Raw genomic sequence first — 24,097 nt, 5'->3', positions numbered from 1 at the left:
TTGTCCCCCCCCAGACCCACGGGTAGGATTGTGTCAGCGTCTGGCCCTTCAGCTTCACCAGGAGGTAAATTAAGGGAATATACTTGGTAGGGGGCTGCGGCTCTGGGAGTGAGGGGTTGCAAGCCATGCTGAAGACTTGGGGAAGAGACGGGGAGGATGGGGCAGGTAGTGGGGCTGGGCACCTAGCTCATCTGCAGCAGGCAGGAAGTCAGCTGTGAGAGGAACTGGGGTGAGGGGTAGAGGTGGGTGGGTGGGGAGGAATCAGCCCAGCCAGGCAGGCAGCAGGCAGCAGGCAGGGATGGCGACAGGCTCAGAGGGTGGAGGATGGGCACAGAGGGAAACAAGCTCATGCCCAGAAAGCTGGGCCCAACCAAGGCACATCTCCTGGGTCAATGCTCTTCACCTTAATTCTCCAGGAAGGAGCTGAACCAGCCAGCTTTGCACATGCTACACTGACAACCCAGTGCAGACAGCTGGAGCTCTGGGGTAACGGGTGAGGGACGGGTGAGGCAGCAGGCTGGACAGGGGTCTGCTGGGTCAGCTTTGACTCTGCCCTCTCCTCTGAGCATGAGGAAAGTATAAAGCAAACACTCAAGGTGGGCGAACCCCACAGCCCCTAGGACTCTGAGTGAAAGGTACCTGGCCTGGAGCAGAATTAGAGTGAACAGCATCTCTGCTCGGTGGGGGCAGCGGGAAACGGAGGGGGAGGGAAGAGACCTGGCCGCCCCGCCACTTGAATCACATGCACAAGTCAAGCATGTTGCAGGCCTGAAAAAGCAATGTCTGCAGAACTCAACAGTGTTGTCATTATGGACTGGAGTGCAGAGGGGAGTTCCCATCCTCCATCCCTACTCCTCACTTCCCTAGGGATCTTCTTCTCATACTCTTCCCCCAATCACTGGGAGCACAGGGGATAGTTCATCTAGTCCCTCAATTCTACAAAAGGATACCCAGATGACTTCCAAGGCCTCTGAACTCCATGAGCTTGGAAATTTGATCTTAGACGCTTCAATCCTAATACTAGTCAGTGGGCTTTGTTTTTCTTCTGAGATCTCAAGTTGCCTGGGTTAGCGTCAAACTCATGTAGCTAAGGCTGATCTTAACCTCCTAGACCCTCCTCCCCTACCCACAAAGTGCTGCGATTACAGGTGCATGTGCCACTCCATCCAGCAGTCAGTGGCCTTTCTACTGCCAAGAGGTTGGTCTGCAGTGCAGTGAGTTCAGCGGTCCCACACTACTCAAGGCCAGTTAACCCGTAAACAACCTGTGCTGTTCAAGTCCATGGCACAAAGAGCTAGGTGGCAAGTGTGTGTGAGTAACCTAGAGTCGGGTATTTCACGGCCTACAGGACTGGGAAGGAAGGCAGACCTGTGGCAGGAAGAAGAGCAGCTGGCAGGGCTGGCTGAGGGGTGCTGGGTGTGTTCTGAGCCATGGGCCTGGCTGGCAGGAATAGGAGTCATTATTACTGGTTGAGTGACTTGGCTGTGCCCCTTAGCAGAACTCTGTAGAAGTGTAAGGAGAGAATTAGAAGGAACAGCATCTCTGTAAGGAGTGTAATATATTAGGCTCCCTCTGTAAGAGCGAGAACCAATTAATTTTGTGGCATAGACGCGGTGGGGACTGGGGAAATCCCTAGCATCCAGGGGCTAGCCTAGTCTCTGCTTCTCTGTCCAGCCTTCCCTGGAGCCCTCTCTAGCCCTCATAGGACCCTGGTTGATGGTTCTCCAAAGAGTGGGGCTCCTCACCAAGACAGCTGTGTTAAAGAATTTGGTGGGCAGATAAATGCTGAGATAATACTGTGCTGTGCTGTTTCCAGGGGAGGAGATCCCTGCCACCATGGATGCTGGGGTCCAGAGTACAGTACATACAGGTAACATCACTGACATGGTACCTAGAACCAGTGAGAAAACTGAGCCTGGAGATGCTGAGATACTTGTTTAAACCCATACAATGAACCAGGGGCATGTGGGACAGGGAGCCTGGACCTGAACCCCCGTGCTAAGTATGTCTAGCTTCATGCTCAAGTAGCAGGTCTTCATGCTAAAGCACTGTAGCCCTCATGCATGCTGGGAAGGCCAGTCCTTGGGGTCTCTTCTCACGATGACCCTCACCCCTCACCTGACCTGTCCAGCTCCTACCTTTACCCTGACTTGCTAAGTCAGAGTTAGAAGCACAAAAGCAGCTGGCCTCTCCTGTCAGCAGGAAAGAAAGACAGACCACCATCTGGCGTCTGCTGGCGTGACTGGCAGGAACAGGGAGTGGCCCTGAGAGCCATTCAGGCCCCCAAGCGGTGGGCCTTCAGAGAGCCAGCCCTCCTCCCCAGTGCTCTCTTTCTCAGTATAAAGCAGCTCTCCTCAACCAGAACCTTTTGCTCTGCACGTCCCCTCTTCTTGCCAGTACCTGTCTGGTCTGCTTGTGTCCTCACTGATCTGCCTTGTGACAAGGAAATGGCCCTGCGTGCAAGTCCCCCTAATGCCAACACTGCTGTGTGAGCCCCTGCAGTGGGTGGCAAGTGGGCCCAAGGGGGTCAGGGTAGAGGACGAGGTGAGTCGGGGTGGGGAGGGATAAAAACCTTTCATCAGATTGGGAGCTGTGAGGTTCCGCGAGCAGATCATTGAGAGCATCGCGTGTAGTTTATCCTCCTCTTCCTCATCATCGTCCACCGAGGCCGCACGGCTGGCCGCTAGGTGGTGGTAGTTAATAGTGACTGCTCAAAGAGAATAGCGAGAGAGGCAGAGGCATGAGGACCCTAGTCCTGTGCAGGAGAGACCATCGGCCCTCCTGGAGGTGAAAGGTGTGGAGAACCTGCAGGGCCTTGAGGAGGGAGGGGGTGGGGGCGGGGCAGTCTAAGAACCTTCTGCTGGTTATCAGGAGAGGACGAGAGGCTCAGGGCTAAGAGGTGGCTACAGAGCTCCACTGTTTGAAGGGGTCCTCTCTAGGAAGAACAGAAGAAAGGTGTATATGTGTGTGAATGCGTGTGTATGTGTGCGTGCGTGCGTGTGTGTGTGTGTGTACCTAGGAGATCACCAGTCCTGACTAAGGTTGGCTAGGACTCTGGCCAGATGGATCCCAATCTTTCTTTAGCTGCTGTCATGGTCAGGCTGAACTTGACTTAGAGACAACTGCAAGCCCCTCATTTAGAATATAAATTCGACCTTATTCTTCCAGGGTCCCCTCAGAGCCATCCTTGAGGAGTGGGAGTCACTCAGCTGAGTTTCAGCTCCTGCTGCCTAGCTCACCCACTAGGGAGGGAAGAGGGCCTTACAGTGATGTGACCAGAATGGAACGTGTCACGACTGAAGGAGGGAAACAGGCTGCAAACCAAAACCAAGCCAAGCCTGAGGTGAAATGCCAGTCCACAGCACCGTGGTTGTAACTCACTGTCTCTTGTCTGGCACATCTGGGAGGAATGGAGGCCCCCAAGCCCAGGTCCTCCAAGCCTATTGGGCCATATGTGCTACAGCGATCTGCATGAAGCCTGAGTCACCTGCCCATCAACAGAGATGGACAGCTTTCTGGCACAAGTTAGGAAATGCAGGGAGGGGTAGGTGGTCTGGGTGGCAACAATCACTGTGGACTGACAGATTCCCTGCCCTTGTCTTCAAGACACGCAAGTCTGATGCAGAGAAATGCACAGGTGGTAGAGTCACCGAGCAGAAAGAGCACCGATGTGGAAGAACTTCGCCTAGACGCCCCGAGGCCCAGGTGCACTGTGGGGCCCTTAGAGCCCAGCCCTCAACATCCACGCTCCAGGCTTCACCCTCTCCCCTCTCCAGATGTAGCCCCTGCTTCTGCATCAGGAGCTGCTGGAGGGCTCTGGCGCTGGGGCGAACTTGCACTGTCAAGGCAGCGCAGTGCTGTACCCAGGCTGGCTTGTCGAGGCGAGGTGGTGGGGCTGAAGAGGGCTGGAGAGGAATGGAGAGTTTCCTACCTTCTATTAATATTTCTAGTCTTTCTGCATCATGGCATGAAATATGACTAAGGAACTTGTATGCCTGGCTCTGCTGAGCTGAGAGCCTCAGGGTGACTTGGGGGAAGACAGTTAGGTACAAGACAGGGATGATCTGCAAGTTAAAGTGATGAACCCCTTGTCTTATCCTGCCTGACCTAAATGACACAGTGCTTCCACACACCCTGAGCATTCGTCACAGGGAACGTGGGGACACTCACTGTGCTCATGCCTGTGCCCAGGGTAGATGATCCGGAACACATAGTCTGTGGCCCGTCCTACACCGAGCTCTTCCACGTCGACTGACCGTATGCTACTGCGTTTCCGTAGCTTGGGGAAAACCTTGCCCTGTGGAGGGAGCCGGGGGGTCAGCTTGTCCAGTGCACAGTCCCACCCAAGGTCCCACCCAAAGCTGTTCCTGAGAACTGTGTGCTGGAAAGGAAGAGAAGAGGCCTTCCTTCACCCAGCCCTGCACCCAGAGCCTCCCCTGCCAAGGTACCTTTCCCTGCTGGGTCCACAGCGGGGGCTCAAGCTGTCCACGAGGCAGCAGCCCATTCTCCAGACATGACAGAAAGGACAGCAGGTGTCCTCCCTGTGGGAAGTGCAGTGGCGGCCTCTGGATGCCATCCTGGCTCACCAGCACAAGCGTGCCACCGCTCTCTGGTGGGGGTGAATGCCCGCAAGTGAGGCTGGGGCCCTTCTTGAGACCTCCCGACCCATCACCATGGCCCAACTGGTGAGTTTTCCCAGGCTAGGAAAGAGGGTAGACAGGCTAGAACATGCCTTGGGTGCTTTTTCCCTCATAGGAACAGCAGAGGCAGCCAGAGGGTTCGGGGGTAAAGGTGCCCGCTGCAAACCTAACAATCTGAGCTTCATTCCCATCCCTGGGACCCACATGAGAGAGGTGACTCCTGCAAACTGTCCCCAGGTCTCCATGTGTTTTGGTGCAGGTGTGAATGTATGTACTTACACACATACATACATTAAATAGTGTTCAAAAAAAGCCAAACCAAAACAAAAAACAAACAAATGAGGCCGGAGAGTTTGGTTTAGTGGTTTGTTGCTTTTGCAGAGGACCAAGGTTCAGCTCCTAGCTCCCATATGGTTGCTTGTAACTATCTGTATTTTAGTTCTGGGGCCCCAATGCCCTCTTTTGGCCTCCATAGGCACTAGGCATACACATGTAGGTGAAACATCCATACACATAAGTTTTTTTTAATAATTTAAAAATTAGAAAAATAAGGAAAGTGGGAGGGCTGGGAGTGTGCTCAGCAGTAGGACACATGCTTAGCCGGATAGTGCCCTGAATCTGATTCCCAACACCACAAAACAAGGACATTGGGAAAGACACAGTACGTATGACAGACCCAATGCACAGTGCACACAGCAAGGAGGCACCAGCCCTCCCTCCTGTCTCGGCCTCGGTCGAGCAGACTCACTTTGCTGGTGGCAGTGGATGCAGACGATCTGACTGAAGGGCACCACCAGGGCATAGTCCCAGTACACACTGAAAAGGAATCATAGGTGTTACTATGCTCTAAGACTCGCCTCTGTCAACCGGTCCTGTCACCTCCTGACACTGTGTTAAAGACAGGCCAGCGCTGTCCCTCTAAGTCAGAGCCTGGAACTCTTTGCCATGCAGTACCCGGCTTGTGCCAACCCCTCCACGGCCAGGAGTGGCTCAGTCTCAAAGGGCTTGGGAGTCACTCAGGCAGCCTCTCCCTGTAACTCTTGGCACTGAATGAGGAGTAAGGCTTGGCCCTTGGAGCCTTCTTTGTTTTGCCATCCCCTCCCTGGAGCCATGCTTCCCTTCCTTTCCCTGCTTCCTGAGAGCATGTGTAAAACCTCTACCTCTTTTCTAGCTCCGAGTCCCCAAGAGTCCCGTTCATGAGTTGGTTGGGAGTCCACTTCAGAGTCAGGTTCTCCGCCGACTGGTGCAGGGAGAGGTAGCCAGGGACCGCCTCCATGTCCTCCTTCTACAGGGAGGAGACACACCAGAAAACAGACAGCACGGGCCTGAGAATCTCACTGATGGCCCGTGAGAATGAGCCCAAGAGGGAACACATCAGGCCAGCAATGGAGTCCTGGGGCTGGAGGCTGGGCAAAGCAAGGATGAACAGAAGCTATATTTAAATGTCTCTTCTCAGTTGGCTTAGTGCCATTGGCTCTGTCCTGTCAGCCTGAGTGCCAGGTGTGCCACTGGCCAGCCACACCCATGCTGGGCATTCACTCTGCCTGCTGGCTGCCATCCTAGGCCTGGACAGCCTGGATTTCAGCTAGCCAGAACAGATGTCATTCCTGTCTCCTGCCAACTCCAAGCTGGGCGTGAGTCATATGACAACACAGGATGGGTAGGATGGCATTCCCTTCTCTCTGGTCAAGTTCTGTAGCAATGAAACTGGTTCTGGACCTTCTAAAGAGGGCAGTGAGGGAGGAATTGGCAGCACAAAGCATTCCTACCGGCTGCACCAATACGTTGTTCTTGCCGTAGAGCAGCCGAGTTCTTGAGTTCTGGTGCAAGGACTCCACGTACTCTCGGGCACAGGCAGCCAGCCGGTCTTCTGAAGTACCACCACTAGAGTGGCGCTTCCGGATCTGCCAGGAAAAGACATGGCTCAGGGCCTACCCTGGCAAGGCTCCCATGCATTATGGCCCTCTCTAGCTGACTCTTTGCTACCCTTTGCTCTCTAATCAACAGTAGGCATGGGCTACTGGCATTTATGCAAGTCCTAGTATAGACAGAAAGTTCTCTTAGGTGGCTACTACCGGGGGGCTCATAGGCATAGTCTGAGGAAGTGAACACGGAGGTGGGGAGAAGGATACTAACCCCCAGGGCAGGGCGCTTTGCTGGGGAGTCCTGGCGATTAGCGGGACCCCGGATACGATGCCTCTGGACTAGCTCATCAGCAGAGGGGTCAGTCCAGTAGTGATCGGCTGTCTTGAGCTTTGTGTATTCCAAGGCACAGGGTCCCACTATGGAGACAGGGATGGTTAATCAGCTGGGGCTCTTTTATCACCCACTCCTCACCCCATTGACCAACACAGGCCTCTTAGTTTTCAAGCTCACCTAGGAGACAGGCCAGGACTGGGCCAAACACGGGGTCTGCCAGTAATGCTTCCTTCTCATAGTACTTGCTGCCAAGAGGAGACAGAGACAGGGTGATTACCAGGGCTCCTGGAATCAGGCAGGAGAAGCATGCCCGGAGATCAGATTCATGTCAGTCACCGAAGAAGGATGAGTCAATAGGATGAAGTGTAGGGTTCTTGGTGAGGTCTAAATTCTTGGGGTGCCAAAAGAGGGCGGGAGGCATGCTTCCAGACTGCTGTGGGCTATTAAGAATGTAGAGGGATGAGACTGAGGTGGACCAAGGAAAGGACCAATCGGGGGGGAGGTAGGCAGTCACCTGCAGTTTTCGGCCAGGTACTGTATAACCCTGTCCAGAACTTTCTCCATGAGTGCTGTGCGTACCCATATGTGTTTCAAGGCCTGTGGGCTGAGAGCTGGGGCCTTCCCGCTGGTTGAGCCCTGTTTCCGAAGGGCTTCTTGGCTGCCTCCTGAGGGTTTCCTGCAAAAAGAGGGGAAGGTTTCAGAAGCACAGGCCCCAGCGTGGTGGATCTGACGTGAGGACAGGAGTTCAGCGTGCGTGGGCTGAGATAGGGAGCTGAAGCAGGGAGACAGGATATGGAATCTGCAAAGGGGCAACCCCCACTCTCAGGCTGGCCCCTCGGCCAAGTACCTGTATAAGACAGAAGCCAGGAAGCCACCCTTTAGGCAGGCTGTCTGGAAAACAGTAAATGCCAAGGATAGAGTAGAAAGGATGTTGGGAGGGGCTGGCTCAGGCCTCACCTGCCCTCTGCTTGTTGCTGCAGCTCCTGCACCTTGTGACAAATCTCTGCAGCCACGGGGCATGTCTTCCCCACTTTCGTGAACAGGGCTGCCATCTTGTCACTGCGCAGGAAGCCAGCGGCGCGGCGTCTTAGCTGATGCAGGAGGCAAGCCTCCACAGCACCTGGGCCACAAAGTCAAACAGTATCTGAACCTGGGTTATAGGTCACCTCCCTTGACCTTCTCCACTCTCCCAGCGGAGGCAGAACTCAGCAGTTATCACTGAGGGAAGCTCAAACATCATGCCAACCTCCTTGTCCACACTGTGCCTCTTGAATTCCTTCTGGTAAACTTGGATAAAGTGTTAACCCATCTGAGGAAAGAGAAATCCCTTTTTCCTTGGAACCACAGTATGCCTGTAGAGAGGCAGGGGCTGGAGCAAGCTTTGAATTGTGCTGGAAGTAGTGGTAGGGTAGGACAAAGAAATATATCTTGACCTCCCTCCAAAGCTTTCCATCCTGTCCTGCCCCCAAGCCCATGGTGGACTTGTAAAGCTGTCACGTGCCAAGCTGCTTTTCTCCCTTGCCTGGTGCACACATGCCTGCGGTATGCAGTGCCATCCCAGTGGGCTGTGAGGAGCAAAGCTGCTCACTGGAGCAGACATGAATGTCTCCACCTGACCACAAGGACGGAGACGGCACCTACAGGAAGAGGATGCAGAGCGCACGCGGCTCAGCAGCCCTTCCTGAGAGCATGGTGACGTGGTTGCTAAGGAACAAGGCTCTGAGGAAGCTGAAATATTGATGAAGCTCTGCTCTCCCAGAAGCCTCTTGATTATTTATGAGCACAGCAGCTGAGAGTAAGAGATTTTTCTCCCTTCAGCACTTGAAGGACTCCCCTTAATTCATTCATGTTTTCAGGGGCCATGCTTAATCTCTCCCTCTGGATCCTGCTTACCACCGAGACCCCACAGGAAGGAAAGAAGGCTTGGCAGGGAAAAGCTGGCCTTGGCATGTACAGATTCTAAAAACAGTGGTGCACATGTGTGGTAGACAGTGCCTGGCCATTACTGAAGCCAAACTAAACTGTACTGGGGACAGAGAGGTAGACAGCCAAGGGTCTAAGATTGGCATAGTGACTCCATGCTTCTGGGAGACCTGGTAACTGACTTCATGCTCTAAGCCCCCACTTTGTCACCTGTGCAATGGGGTAGACTTCTTAGGACTGGCGTGATGACATGAGATGGCATGTGAAACCACCTCCTTACCCACAGTCTGACTATGGGGAAGCACAAGCCCATGTCTGTTCCTGACTCCTCACCCTTCCTGTTCAAAGGTTTTTCGATAGCCAGTAAGAGCCAAGGTGGTAGGACCTGGATGCATGCGAGGACCACGGGTTGCCCCATAGGTGGGTAAAAGTGATGTTTTCTTTGATGGGGAAACTGAGGCTCTGTCAAGGTTTTCTTTTCAGTTGTTTAGCTTGAGCATGTACACTTGTGTTGAAGCCCTAAGAGGAAGATGGATGCCCCCTCCGTCACTCTTCACCTATTACTCTGGGACATGTTTTCTCCCTGAACTCAAGGCTTATGTTTTCTAGATGTGCTGGTTTGAATGAAAATGGCCTCCATAGGCTCACAGGGAGTGGCACTATTAGGGGGTGTGGTCTTGTTGGAGGAAGTGTGTCACTGGGGGCAGGCTTTGAGGTTTCAGATGCTCAAGCCAGGCTAGTGTCCCTCTCTCTTCCTGCTGTTTCTCAGCTAATTCTCCAGCACCATGTCTACCTGCATGCTGCCATGCTTCCCAACATGACAATAGACGAAACCTCTGAACTGTAAGCCAGCCCTCAATTAAAAGCTTTTTTTTTTTTTATAAGAGTTGCCATGGCCATAGTGTATCTTCACAGCAATAGAAACCTTAACTACGACACTAGACTAGGCTGAAGGCTACTCTCCTGACTCCACTATCTTAGAGATGGGCTACAAGCACACTTGGAATGCCTGGCTGGTTACATCGGTGCTGGGATCCACACTCCTCCTTCTGCCTGCACATCAAGGGCTCCTAGCCGTCTGAGCCATCAATCCTGCCCCAAGATTGATTTGGTTTGTTTTTTGTTTGTTTGTTTTTGGAGACAGGGTTTTTCTGTAGCTTTTGGAGCCTGTCCTGGAACTCACTCTGTAGACCAGACTGGTCTCACAGAGATCCGCCTGCCCCTACCTCCCAAGTGCTGGATTAAAAGTGTGTGCCACCACCACCTGGCTCCCAAGATTGTTTTGATTAGCACAATCAGGACATAAAACTTGGACTCAGGAAATAACTACTAATTTATTTTAAAGGCAAAGTCTCATGAAGCCCAGATTTTTCTCAAATTTGCTAAGTAGCAGAGTCTGGCTTTGAACTCTGAGATCTTCCTGCCTCCACTGCCCAAGTGCTGGGATTACAGGCATGCACCACGTGTGGCAAATAATTACTTCTCAAATTGATATTTTTCACCTGTTTTTCTATCTTCATTTAAGCAGCTAATAGGCAGTTACTGTTTTCCTATAAAGGATTTTTGTTTGTCTTTCTCTTGGACTGGAGTCAAGGAGGGAGGGGGCCCTGCAGGCTTCTGCTGGCTCAGTGACAATACCCCAGGGGTCGGAAATGGGCAGGCTTCTTGCTCCAGCCTCAGAGGCCTTTGTTTTAGAAGCACATCTTTTCTTTCCCAGGGTGGTCCAACATCTGTGCACATGTGTATGGAGACATGGTGTCACTTAAGTATCAAGCATACAGGAAATCTCTGGCTTAAGTGTTCACGTGCTCCACCTCACGGCTAACCCTGCTCTCTGGGATCTTGTGTGGCCCTGAGGTATCCAGGTAAGTGTTCCCCAGCCTCAGTCTTTCAATCTGGGGCTGCTGCAGCTACAGATCTGTGTTTGTGGGAGGATAGTCACCATTTCCTGATGTTGAAGACGCCAGAGTGGCAGCAGATAACACCAGTCCTGCAGGGAGTCATGTGCCCCAGTGATGCTACTAATTATGAGGATAATGAGTTATTAGCCTTCCCACCTTCCCCAAGCCACTGCAAACACAGCCAGGCTGCGAGCTGGGGAGTAGCCACCCCATTTGGCATCGCCCGCCCTACCAGCAGCCTTTCAGCACAGGAACAAGTTCTCCTGAGAGCCAGCAGAAGCAGAGCTCAGCAATTAGCACAAGGAGGAATTGCTGAGGGAAGCCCAAACAGCACGCCCATCGCCTGGTTCGCACTGTGGCTCCTGAATTCCTTCTGGGAAACTCAGGCAAACTGCCAAGTCATGTCTGAGGAAGGAGGAATCCCTCTCACCCTGACAGTCTTCAGGGACCTGTGAGGCCAGGTGTTCTTGGCCTACTTCCAGACGCTCCCTCATCAATGATTGCCGAAACTAGAGTATCCTTCCCCATTCCCACAGCAGAGATGAAAACGTGATTGTGTGCAGCATGAAGGCGAAATAATAATGATCATAACAGAGAACTATTACCTGAAGGGGCTTGTGGAGAGGTTTCTTGGGCTCTGAAAATGCATTGAAATTATGTGTAATTTGAATGTAAATTTCTGGTTTGTCTTACAATGCTTAAGTGCCCCTGTGCCCCGGGTATGGAATCAATGACTTTCAACTTCTAAAAGAGGGTCCAGACTCCAAAAGGATTAAGAATCTTTGCTCTGGTTCTTAAGTTTATTTATTTGTTTATTTAGTCCAGCAAGGTGACAGTCTTTAATCCCAACATTCGAGAGGCCAGGGCAGGCAAAATCTCTGATTCAACGCCAACCTGGTCTACATAGTGAGTTCCACGGTCAGCCAGGGCTAAGTAGTAAGACCCTATCTCTAAAAAAAGAAAACAAAACAAAACAAAACCTATTCCTTTTATATTTATTTAATGTGTGTAGAGGTTGGAGGACAACTTGCATTAGTCACAAAAAGACTAGGAAGCACATATATTTACCTGCTGAGTCATCCTGCTGGCCCCATACTCTGAGACTTCTGAGTTGAGAAGAAACTCAAACATGATTCTATCTTGTTCTGAATTTGCTCCCCAGGGAAGGCTTTTTACAGAGAGACTGAGTAGGGCGCTGTGAAGCCCCATTCTCCTGGGGCAAGTTCAGACCCGTGTGACCTCATGCCCAAGGACATCAGACAACTTCAGGTCCTCACTGCCTGAAACCTGCCAATGCCATCTTGTTGTAGGGGTCATACAGATCGTCACAAGTAAAGTACCAAGCTGCAAGATGATCCCCCTGCAAAGTAAGCTGTCTGAGGTCTGGGCATTCAGCCATGGTCTTCAGGGTCTTGTCTCAGTGAATCCTAGCACCATGTAGATATACCATAAGGTGACAGCCCTGACATCTTTTGGAGAAAAGCATGTACTAGTCAATAAATCCCAAGATAGAAAGGCTTGGACTAATAAATTAAAACAAAAATAGAAAATAAAAAACAAAAAATCTAAGGGGGGGGGACATACAAAATTAAAAAAATAAAAGGACACAAACAGAGTTAGGGAGCTGTGACATGACAGGCATAACCCTCTCACTAGCTTCATCTTCGGTGGCTTTTAGAGTCTGCTCAGACGACCCCAGAGAGCCTTCTCCATTGTCATCCATCCTGTCACAATGAGGAAAGCTTGGAGAGAGCAGAAGCACAGCTAAATTTAACTCTAGCATCTTGCTGCGAACACTCACTGAAGTCTGATACTGTCCTAAGGAAAGCTAAGGACCACAGGCTGGACCAGCCTGAGAAGCTCCTCAGGTCCTTAAAAGTTATGGAGCTTAGAAAATGCTACCTGGGGCTGGAGAGATGGCTCAGAGGTTAAGAGCACTGGCTGCTCTTCCGGAGGTCCTGAGTTCAATTCCCAGCAACCACATGGTGGCTCACAACCATCTGTACTGAGATCTGGCTCCCTCCTCTGGCGTGCGGGCATACATCGAGGCAGAATGTTGTATACATAATAAATAAATTAAAAAAAAAAAAAGAAAATGCTACCTGGGGCTGGACAGCATAGTGCTAATGGAGCCTACTGGTCTTGGTCTCAACCACCACATACCGATTTAACCATTGCAAGTGGCCATTTACAGAGTGGAAACATTGGGTCAGATCTGGTGGCACCAGCCTGTAATCCTGCTGCCCAGGAGATTAGGGCAGGAAGGTGGAAAGTTTACCCTGCCTGGGCTGTAATGCAGAATGGAGACCTGCTGGGTCAGGTGGGAGAGTGACTACTAAGATGAAGGGATGCTGGAAGCTAGCTATATTGCTACTATGGTTAGACGATGTCGCTCCTATGTAGCAATTTGGCACTTTCCATCAAAGGTGCAGATAACCTTTGACTCAGCAATCCCTCTTCCGGAGTTTTTCCTACTGATGTAAAGGTACAGGCAGTTACAACAGCACAGAACTAGAAACCACCCATGTGTCTATCATCAGGGGTTGGTCAGGCTAAGTAAATATGCTTTGTTCACACAGGAGAGCAGTGTGCAGCTCTAAGAAACAATGACATGCTCTCTAGGAACTAATGGGAAAATTCCAAAAGCAAGGTGCAGGGTGGTCTCATTGCATGGCACCTTTTGATCACAAAAGGGAACTGGAGCCAGGTGTGGTGGCCCATGCCTATACCTGTCTAGCACTTGGGAGGCAGAGGCAGGACAATTGACACAAGTTCAAGGCCAGCCTGGGCTACAGAAGTGAGTTTCAGTGTGAGGCAAAATAAAAGGGGTGGGGTGGGCAAAGGTCACATACTTTTGTTCTGAGGTAGCTTAAATGTCCCTGAACTTCTGACCCCCCCCACACTTCGACTTCCCAAGTGCTGAGATTATAGGTGTGTGCCACCATGTTTAGCGCACATCGCTCTCAGGATTTAAAAACAATAACAAAAGCCCTCTAGATGGGCACAAACACAACCAAAGGTACCCTGTGTAGGAGGTGGTGAACGTGCGGGGAAGGAGGAAGCTACGGAGGGCTCTCTCTGCTCATAGCCTGGCTTTCATTAGCGGACAGATACATTAACATGGTCCAAGATGATGATGATGATGATGATGATGATGATGATGAATAGTTGATCACCAAGGGTTCCCCAAATGAGGTGATGCTGGAGGCCCGCTCCAGGCTGGGAGAAAAATCAACCCCAGAATAGCCGGTCGTTCCATAGTACCCACTCTTTTACCAGCTCCAAATGGTTTGCTTCCTCATGCTTAGCCAGCACTTGCTAGGGCAGCAGCAGGTAACGTGAACTTGGCAGGAACCAGAGTGGCTAAGTGATACGACTAGCCTGACTATCTCAGGAGCTTACAAAGATGACGGAAACTATGTCAGTGGCTGGGAAAGAGGCCTCACAAACAGGAAGGACGCCAGGAAGGCCTACCAGTCACAGCCGCAGTCACAGCTCTGCTCAGCAGGTGAAATTGTGGGACGTACTAAATGGCTCTCAGAGGGCACTTGGGCTAGGGCGGGGGGGGGGGGAGGGGGGGGAGGGGAAAGGGGGGCACAGCACTCACAGCATGGCAGGAAGTGGCCTAAGGACCAGGAGGAGTTGAGGATGGGAAGGCGAGTTTGGTGAGTAGCTGGCACACCACCTTTGGCTCAGTTTCACCTTTCTCCCTAATGCCATCTGCACAGTGGGAGAATTGGGTTGTAGTTGCCATAGAGAACCCGAGGGAGGAAAAGTGTGGGTAGAGCAGGCATCCACAGGTGGTTCAATTTGGTCCTGGGGCTGTGGCAGCAACACTTAGGGCAAAGTTTTAGGGTTACTTGTTCAGGCCTGTGAACAGTGGGGGACAGGTGGAGCTGCTTGGCTGGAAGGGAAGGGAGAGAAGGGAGGCTCTTCGTAGTGGAACTTCGGAGCTGCCAGAAGTTAGAGTTTTGCCGCCCATGAAATAGGAGGAGGAGAAAGGCTTCCCCAGGTACCATGGGCCTCTCTTTACTTCCTGTATCTCTGACTTCCTACTTCTACCCCGGGTTTGGTAATGGCTGCCTGCACTCACAGCAAATATTCCCACTGTATTTGGGGCACATTTTCTCTCAGCTTGCAAGGTGGTACTGACTTTACTTCAACTCTGGGTGCTTTCAGCTTTGCTCAGCTCCCCAAAGAAGAAATCAACATTCCCCTATGGACTCTGGTGTGAAAGAGAAGGGACTGGTCTCGTTCTGGAACTACGGGAGGGAAATCAGCCACACGCACTCATTTTCTCTGACCTGCAGGGATACTGTAGCTTCCCGGTGAAGTAGATGAGAGACGGCCTCTTCCTCCATGCACAAAGGCCGGCAAGAGACCCACCATCTCCCGGTCAGACGACTTTAGCTGTGACCCTACAAAGGCAACTTCTCTAAAGCGTCCTGATCCCGATTCCTCCTGATTCCACTCCTGGGTACCACCCCCGCCCTGAGGTTGCACCAACCAACCTCGGTGCAACACAGACTTTGGACCAGGACAGATGTAGGTTCAAACACTGAGCTGCACATCCCAGCTTATCCTTCTCTTTAGAAAATCAATTTGTTGAGGGAAATTTCAAGCATACACAAAAGTCAGGAGGATGGAATAACAATCCCCCATATACCCACTGCCCATTTGATCATTAACAGGCCACAGCCAAATTTTGCTTCGGCTAAACCATAAGCAAACATTTTTTTCCCGATCTTTGGATTATTTAAGGTAACTTTTAGACTCTTGACCCATGTACATATGCCTTTATTTAGCCTATAATAATAAACACTTTTTTCTCTTTCTTTTTGGAGCCAGTGTTACCCTGGCTGGCCTAGAACTTATGTTGACTGGGATGACCTCGAACTTGCAGCAGTCCCTGTTTCTACTGTCCCCACCCGGGTGCTAGGGTCATAGGTGTGCATCACAATGTCTGGCCCTAATAACGAGTACTTAATATGACCCAAATCCCTGAGTTCCCAGATTTCAGATTTCCTCAACTGTCTAGATGTCCCAGGTTGCCAGAAAGAGGAGGGTTTCCAGAGACGGTTCAAGAATAAGGTGCCCCTAGACACCATGTTACATGCGTTACCTGCATGGCTCTTTTTTTGTTTTTTTATCTCGAGTTTAACCACTGAGCTAACCACCCACCTCTAGCCCCAAGTAGCTATTCCAGTGCTCAAATCTACCTTCTGCAGGTTGGCTCAGAGATGAAACCGAGTAACTGACTATGGGTTAGACACAACCAGCATGCAAACCTTGGTCTGTCTGACTCCAGAGACAGCAACGGACCAAACCGCGTAGGTGTCCTTGGCTATGCCCTAGCACAGGGGGAGGGAAACCAGTTGCTCTGGACATCTGCCTTCCTATCTGACCACAGCTGAAAAGCTACCTGACTTGTTCGTTTCTGGATGGAAAGCAAAAGTTAGACAGTCTGAGAATAAGCTATCACTGGATGTAGGAGGGAAGGAGTTCCTTTTGCTGAAAAGAGCCAGGCTAGCAACTGCCTGGAGTCTGAGTCACTTACTGTGCAGAGATAGCTCTGGCTGCAATCTCCCAGGTGGGATGCAACCTCCTACAGCACCTGCTGCTCTCCCAGCTTATTAGTATCTCTCTGCCATTCCCTGAAGAAGCTCACTGCAGGGGAGACCTAACTGGCTAATGAAAGCTGCTTAGCAACAGGGAGCTGGTTAATAAAGCCCTACGTTATTCCCAGTTCCAGGCTCTACCCCCACCTCCCATTACAGCTTAGCTTCAGCCTCAAGCAACCCTGAGGTTGGCCCAAGAAAGCTGACTGAGGAGACAGTGCTGGCCCAGGCCCCACCCATAATACCTAGCAGCTGGTGATGGTGTGAGAAGATACACTGAGTCTGAGAACTACTCTTCAAAGCCAGACTCCTCTCTCAGTCGTGTAAGGTTAAAATCCACAGGGCTGAGGGTATAGCTCTGTGGTAGGTGCTTGTCTAGCCTGCCTCAGTATCTGGGTTCAATCCCCTGTCTCTGTGAATCCAAGGTTAGCCTGGTCTATATAGTGAGTTTCAGGCCAGCCAGGGATATGCAGTGAGGCCTTGCCCCACAATCCTAGTAACCAACTAGAACAGAGGAAGTAGAAAGATACTGTAGGGGGAGGTCAGGCTCAGAGAAACATAACTTCATGGGTGGATGCCTCAATTACCCTAAATCTCTCGATGGCAAGAGAATAAGTATTCACAGGCACATGTGTTATTATTTCAGATGCAAGGTTCAAGGGCATACCTTGAGATAATTTGCTGTTTAATGCTGACTCAGAGGGCTCTGTCTATAGTTCACGCTAAAAGCACCTTCCTCCCACCATGAAGGAGGTGGCAGGATATACCAGTCCATGGGGGTCGAGACTGGGAGGTGGAAGAATGTTCACAAAGCTACAGAAAAAAATACGCAGCATTAATCTGATTCAACTAGAGCCTGGACCCAGAATCTCAGGCATGCTGAGCAAGTATTCACCGCGGAGCTCCAGCCCGGCAGTGAGCCTGTTAAATGGGGTCTCCTGGAGCTGGCCTCTAACTCTGCATCAATGACGGTGACCTTGAACTCTCAAACTTTTTTCATTTTTTTTCTTTAAAATGTCTTAAAACACTTATTTAGTGGGTGTGTTTGTGTGTGAACACACAGTGCACTCACTTTCTACCATGTGGGGCCCAGGAGGTCATTTCTTTCTTTCTACCATGTGGGTTGTTCTGGGGATAAAACTCAGGTCACAGGGTTTGACAATAAGCAGTTTTGCCTGCTAAGCCATCTTTCATCCAGAACTTAGACTCCTCCACCCCTCCGCCCCAGACATGGTTTCTTTGTGTAGTCCTGGCTGTCCTGAAACTTGCTCTGTAGACCAGGCTGGCTTTGAACTCACAGAGATCCTCCTGCCTCTGCCTCCTGAGTGCTGAGATTAAAGGTGTGCGCCACTACTGACCAGCTCAGAATTATTTGATTTAAAAGCTGTTGTCTGAGCTACTGTCTTGAGTTTCGTAAACAGTCACTAAGTGAGATGGGTGTGGTGGTCCATGCCTTTCGTCCCAGCACTTGGGAGGTAGAGGCAGGAAGAGAACCCTTCAGAGTTTGAGGCCAGCTTGGTCTTCATTATGACATTGTGAGTTTCAGGCCAGTTAGGCCTACATAGCTAGGCCTATCTCAAAAATAAGAGCAACAACAAACCCCTCACACATATGCATGCATGAATGCACAAATACAAACACACACACACACACACACACACACACCCCAAGAGAGGAAGGAGTTGGTTCCATCTAGGGACTGCTGGCCAACCAACCTAGCTTTATCAGGGAAGAGACCCTGACCCCACAAAGAAGGTAGATATCCTGAGGACAACATCTGAGGTTGACCTCTGACCTCCACACATACAAACAACCACACACACCACAAACATGCTAACATACTCACCAACGCACACAAGATCCCACATGAGGCCATGAGAAGCCTGGGCCTGAATTCCTCTGGCAACTCAGTCGGGGCTGACACTCTTCATGTGGAGAAAGTGCCCTAAGTGCCACCTGGGTCACTTCAGTCCCTGACACTGCCTGCTGCCTCGCAATCTGGGTGGCTTCACTTGCAAACTTTTTGTCTGATCCTGTGGCCTTTATGTTTGCAACAGTGACTCTTGGGAGTCTTGGAAGAAAAGCAGAACATGCCCCTCCTCCTGGACTCGGTTTAAAACCCTGGAAACCTGAAGGCTTTGTCTACTACAATAATCAAAAATGGTTCAAAGCAAAAACTATTCTCCTGGAGTGTGATCTTCTGGCCTGATGAAAGAGCTCAGAGCCTTAGACAGGAGGCCCAGAGCTCCCAGGGGGCTGGGAACCCCAGGCCAGCTGCAAGAGAGCTGGCAGGTACTTCTCACCTCAACAGCTGAATGTGGGGTACTTAGCACTTTTCTGCGCTGGCCTCCCTCCAGCCCTCTTTCCTTCATTCTCCCCGACTACCCACACGGGGCACTCATGCACAAGCTGTTCTCACTCTGCATTAGCTTTCTACACTGTGTGCATTAACAAAGCCTAGCACTAAGCCAGAATTCTAATATGCTTCTAGGCTAATAATCCTGACACTGGAGAGCTTCTTCTTTTTCTTTTCCCAGGTCTTGGGTTCTATGATGAAGCAGCAGCAAATTTAGACCTAGCCTTGACACTCAAAAGAGAAGAAAACCCATTTTTCTGCTCTTGCAACTCTAATTCGTTAACAGACATAAACTCAGTCTCCACGAAGATTTGAGGTGGAGACCACTGCTCTAGTTTTAAAGGAGCTTACTGGAAGGGAGAACTAGTCCAAGATGGGCCTGGCAGGGCAGCGCATGCTTACGGCACTAGTAATTGAGAGGCTGAGGTGGCAAGGTCAAGAGACTCAGTGTGTTTAAGGTTAGCCAAGGATAGACAGAGGAAGGGAGGGGAAAGAGGGAAGAGCGGAAGAGGGAGAGAGAACCGCTTGTCTATGATGGCTTTAGTATTGGAGCAGTGGTTTTCACAGCCCTGAGTCACCGCCTCTGCTCACTGACCACCTTTCCCAGTCACCCTCTGTATCTAGTTTATTCTTCTCCATAGATCTTGTCGTTACATACTATCATATCTTTTCACACATTTTTTCCTTTCTGTATATCTCTCAGCAGAATGTATGGTCCTGGGGCAGAGACTGTCTATCTTGCTCTTAGACAGTATTTTCTGGAGTGTTGCTGCACTATGGGAAGGTCAGCCCTGTCTCACTGCGGCCAAAAGCAGGGGCAGGAAGAAGGCTCAGAGGTGTTTGAGGCTAAGCCTAGGACCCACACAGTGGAAAGAGATCAGACTCCCAGCAACTACCCTCTGAACTCCACAGGTGTGCCGCAGTGCACACATGTACATGCACAGACCACATGGAGTAAATATGATGTAATGACAACAATAACAATAATAAAAAAAATAAGGCATCTCTTCTGAGTATGAGCTAAAACATGCTAGGCTCTGGTACCCTCCCCTCCTTTAGGAGGTGTTAGAGGATGGCCAAATTTCTGGAAATCAAAGAAAACTCTGTGCAGATATAAGCTTTTTCATACGAAGGGAAATATGTTTCACGTTACAGATGCCTCCCTACCATGCAACTCCGTTCTACAGCCAGAAGCTCTGGCTGCTCCTCCTTGCCTATGTTCATGCTCTTTTGACTCTAACAAGTGCATAGGGAATTAGGACAATGGAGCAACCAGAAAAAATGTGGCAGCTAAAAAGCACATAAAAACATCTCCAAAGCACTAATCTTCCTCAGAGTGGAAAGGGATAATATAGGGGGTTCCAAACACCAAGGCATGCAGGGCAAGGATCTTTTTTTTTTTGGTTTTTTTTTTTGTTGTTGTTGTTTTTCAAGATAGGGTTTCTCTGTAGCTTTGGGGCCTTCCTGGAACTAGCTCTTGTAAACCAGGCTAGCCTCAAACTCACAGAGATCTGCCTGCCCCTGCCTCCCAAGTGTTGGGATTAAAGATGTGCCTCACCACTGCCCAGCAAAGGACAAGGATCTTAAAGTGTGGTCCCTGGACAGTCCCTCAGCCTGCTCTGTGAACATCAGTCTTTGGCCACTCCAGACCTACTAGAACCAGCAATGCCTTGGTGGGGACCAGCTATGTTTTGATCTGTGATGCTGAGTCTTGTATCTGGGGCCTTGTGCGTGCCAGGCAAATGCTCTACCACCCAGCTATGTCCCTCACCTCTTTTCAAAAAAATTAAATTTCATTTTATGTGTATGGGTGTTTTGCCTACATATATGTCTATGTACCATGTGCATGCAGTTCCAGAGGAGGCTAGAAGATGGTGTTAGATCCCCTGGGGGTGATGTTGGGGACAGTTGAGAGGTACCACGCAGATGCAGGGAATCAAACCTGGGTCCTCTGGAAGAACAGCCAGGATTATGTTGGTTTTGTTGTTTTTGTTTGTTTGTTTTGGTTTTTCAAGACAGGGTCTTTCTGTAGCTTTGGAGTCTGTCCTGGAACTCTCTCTGTAGACCAGGCTGGCCTTGAACTCACAGAGATCCGCCTGTCTCCGCCACCTGGCTTGGTTGTGAATATTTTAACACACTCCCAGGTGTGACTAAAATTTGGGAACTATTGTCATAGGGTACTAAAATATACAGTTTTTTTGTAACCTGAAGGCTCTGATTCACTAGGTCTGGGATGGAGCTGAAACAGACTTCAGAAGTGTTTGGGATGATTGGGACTCACACTCATATTTGAGAGTTACTAAACCAGAGGACTCATCTTTCCCAGGTCCCAGGACCACATGCTCAGTGCTGGGCCTTGAACCCACCACTGTAAAGTGTTGACTCACCACACAGAGCGATGATGTGGCTGCTATCTTCATGCACAAACTTCCTGGTGACAGCCTCCTCCATGATTTGCTTCACCTGCGAATAAATGGGCATCTTCATTACTTTAATGTATTTATTTTTGCCAGGCTACTGAGTAAACCCAGGGCAAACACTCTATCCCTGAACTACACCTTCAGGCTAGTATTATTATTTTTAATTTTCCTCCTTAGCAAAGGACTCCTGGGGTTTGATGGTATGTCTCAGTGGCTAAGCCTGTTTTGGACAGACAAGGTTCCAGATTCAATTCTTAGCACCAAAAAGGAAAAAAAATCAGCAACAAAACAAGTTTCTAGGAAGGTAAATAGCTTGATTGTGACCTTGTGGTCTGGGTTTTGAGGTATTTGCAGAGGTGACAAAGATGGGAAGGGTGGAGACAAATGTTCCTGTTAATAGCCTGCCTGCCCCAAGATATCAAAAGCAATCAGTGTGGAGGACACAAGGGTCCTCCTACCTAGAAAACAAGGATGGGAGACTATTTGCTCATCCACACTGAGCTGGAGAAGGGCTTCTAGGAAGACACACTGCCTACTAAGTAGCCATACAGACTGCAGATGAACAACTTACCCCCCCCCCTTTTCTGAGGTCAGGAGTAGGTCCATCAATGGTTCATCAACTCTCATTCATTCTAGCTAGGTTCTAAAACTCTGATGCTTTAGGGTTTGAGTTTGAAGCTAACCTGGGCTAATCTGAAGCTATCCTGAGCTACAGCATGAGCCCTTGTCTCAACTCCCAACCCCCAAAAGGCACTTATAGGATGGGGATGTAGCTCTATGGTAACGCTTGCTTGTCATTCAAGTTCTCCGGGTTTAATCTCTAGGACCATAAAAGGTGTTCTTATTGTTTATTATTATTCATTAAACATAAAAAAGCTTATATGATAATCTCATAGGCTGGGGAGTTCTTACACTTTTAGAGTAGGAAACAGAACAAGTGCCAGATGGGGTGGCACATGCCTGAAATCCCAATAGTTGGGAGATGAAGACAAGAGGATCAAGAGTTCAAGGTCCAGGCTGGCTAGATGACTGATCAGGTAAAAGTTCTTCCTGAGCAAGCCTCAGGAAGGCCTGAGTTCCGGTCCCAGAATCCATGTAAAAGTGGAAAGTGAGAATAGACTCTACAAATTGTTCTCTGACCCACACAAGTACACTGTGGCATGCGTGTACCCGTACTCACACACACACATCATGTGCAAAACAAATACACACGCACTGTGGCATGCATGTACCCATACTCACAAACATATCATGTGTGCAACACACACACACCATGTGCAACACACACACACATTGTGACATGTGTGTACCCATACACACACACACATACACACACACACACACACACACACACACACATGCATAGGGAGTAAAGTTGAAAGAAGGGTTCAATGCCAAGGTCAACCTGAGCTACACAGTAACTCCAAGGCTAGTCTGGGCTAGGATACCTTGTCTTAAGCAACAAAAGAAACGAAGTATAACCTAAGTGCGGAGCATCTTGTTTTATCACCCCCCACCCCAGTCACCACCTTCTCCTAGGAATACTCAAATACCCACTATCTTTTTTTCTTTTCCTCTTTTTTTATTTCCTTATTATTATTATTATTTTGTTTTTTGAGACAGCATTTCTTTTGTGTAGCCTTGGCTACACCAGGCTAGCCTTGAACTCACAGAAATCCACTTGCCTCTACTTCTCAAGTGCTACAACTAAAGGCATGTGCCACCACCAGCTAGCTTTATTTTAAATTTTAATTATTATTCTTTGTGTGTGTGTGGTGGGGTAACTGAACCCAGGGCCTTGTGCATGCTGGGTAAGCAGTAGAACCGAGCTACTGTTGTTTGGAGACAGGATTTTACAATGTAGCCCCTGGCTGGCCAGGAACTCACTATATAGACAAGGCTAGCCTTGAACTCACAGAGATCTGCCTGCTTCTGCCTCTTTGTGCTGGGATGAAGGCATGAGCCACCTAGCCCAGCCTCAAACCTCTTTTTTTTTTTTATTTTCGAGACAGGGTTTCTCTGTGGCTTTGGAGCCTGTCCTGGAACTAGCTCTGTAGACCAGGCTGGTCTTGAACTCACAGAGATCCACCTGCCTCTGCCTCCCGAGTGCTGGGATTAAAGGCGTCCGCCACCATCGCCTGGCAAACCTCTTCTTTTTTGAGACAGGATCTTACTAAATTCCCTAAGCTAGCCTGGAATTTACTCTTGTAACCCATGCATGCTTTGAATTTTTATTCCCACTGCCTTTGCCCTGCTGGGATTACAGGGCTGTGACACCAGGCCCAATCTCTGAGTTCATATGTTAGTTTTGCAAGTTTTATACTAAAAAGAAAAAAATAATAACAAAATAACAGAATGTAGTGTTTTGTGATCTGCTTCTTTTGCTTGAGTGAACGATTGTGAGATTTGTTTCTGTCATGTACTGCTGTAGATTGTTCACTTCCAATTGTGCGAAAATACCACAGTTGACTGGCATTTGGGTATTTTCCAGCTTGGAGTTGTTATGAATCATATGAACACCTGGACATATCTTCTGGTGAACATATGTGCTGGCTATTTAAAATTTATATTTCTAGGCAAGGAATTTTGGATACATATATTCTGCTTTATCAGATACTGCCAAAACGTTCTCCAAAGTGGCTGTAGCAATTTACACTCCCATCATCAGCATGAGGTTCTAGTTGCACTTACGCCAGATTCCATGGGGAATCTGCCAGGAGACAGAGAGCCACCACTGGGAATCAGAGATGGGTTCCCTCAACCACAGTATAGAGAAGATATAAAAAAATATAAACGCACAGGAAAAGTAAGTCATGGCAGAGACAGTCCTTATCTTTTAAATGACTTATTTAACTTTTTGTGTATGGGTATTCTGCCAGCATGTATGTCTGTGCACCATGTTTATGTGGTACCTTCAGGGGCTAGAAAAGGACATCAGTTCCCCTGGAACTGGAGCTCCCATGCTACTTCTGAGGCTCAAACTCGGAAGAACAGACAGTGCTCTTAACCACAGAGGAGGCTCTCCAACTCTATTTTTCTG

At 49.6% G+C, this 24,097-nt stretch overlaps 1 protein-coding gene across 2 annotated transcripts in view; it reads right to left on the bottom strand.

Moving 5' to 3' along the window:
- Positions 1-24,097, bottom strand: part of Sgsm2 (small G protein signaling modulator 2) — a 37,879-nt gene that overhangs the window by 11,544 nt on the left and 2,238 nt on the right. The window contains exons 2-12 of one of the 2 annotated variants that reach the window (XM_038326505.1): positions 21,025-21,100; positions 7,797-7,959; positions 7,354-7,515; positions 7,017-7,084; positions 6,777-6,922; positions 6,410-6,544; positions 5,801-5,925; positions 5,389-5,456; positions 4,449-4,609; positions 4,171-4,297; positions 2,573-2,707 (exon numbers count right to left, since the gene is read on the bottom strand). In XM_038326505.1, coding sequence (XP_038182433.1) covers positions 2,573-2,707; positions 4,171-4,297; positions 4,449-4,609; positions 5,389-5,456; positions 5,801-5,925; positions 6,410-6,544; positions 6,777-6,922; positions 7,017-7,084; positions 7,354-7,515; positions 7,797-7,959; positions 21,025-21,100 — 1,366 coding nt within the window. The remainder of the gene's footprint in view (positions 1-2,572; positions 2,708-4,170; positions 4,298-4,448; positions 4,610-5,388; positions 5,457-5,800; positions 5,926-6,409; positions 6,545-6,776; positions 6,923-7,016; positions 7,085-7,353; positions 7,516-7,796; positions 7,960-21,024; positions 21,101-24,097) is intronic. The other variant, XM_038326506.2, reaches the window with a different exon arrangement.

This window comes from Arvicola amphibius, chromosome 4 (genome assembly GCF_903992535.2).
Source record: "Arvicola amphibius chromosome 4, mArvAmp1.2, whole genome shotgun sequence".
NCBI classification, from domain to species: Eukaryota; Metazoa; Chordata; class Mammalia; order Rodentia; family Cricetidae; genus Arvicola; species Arvicola amphibius.
Note: the sequence above shows the minus strand (reverse complement) of the source record. Positions and strands in the feature narration are given on the sequence as shown.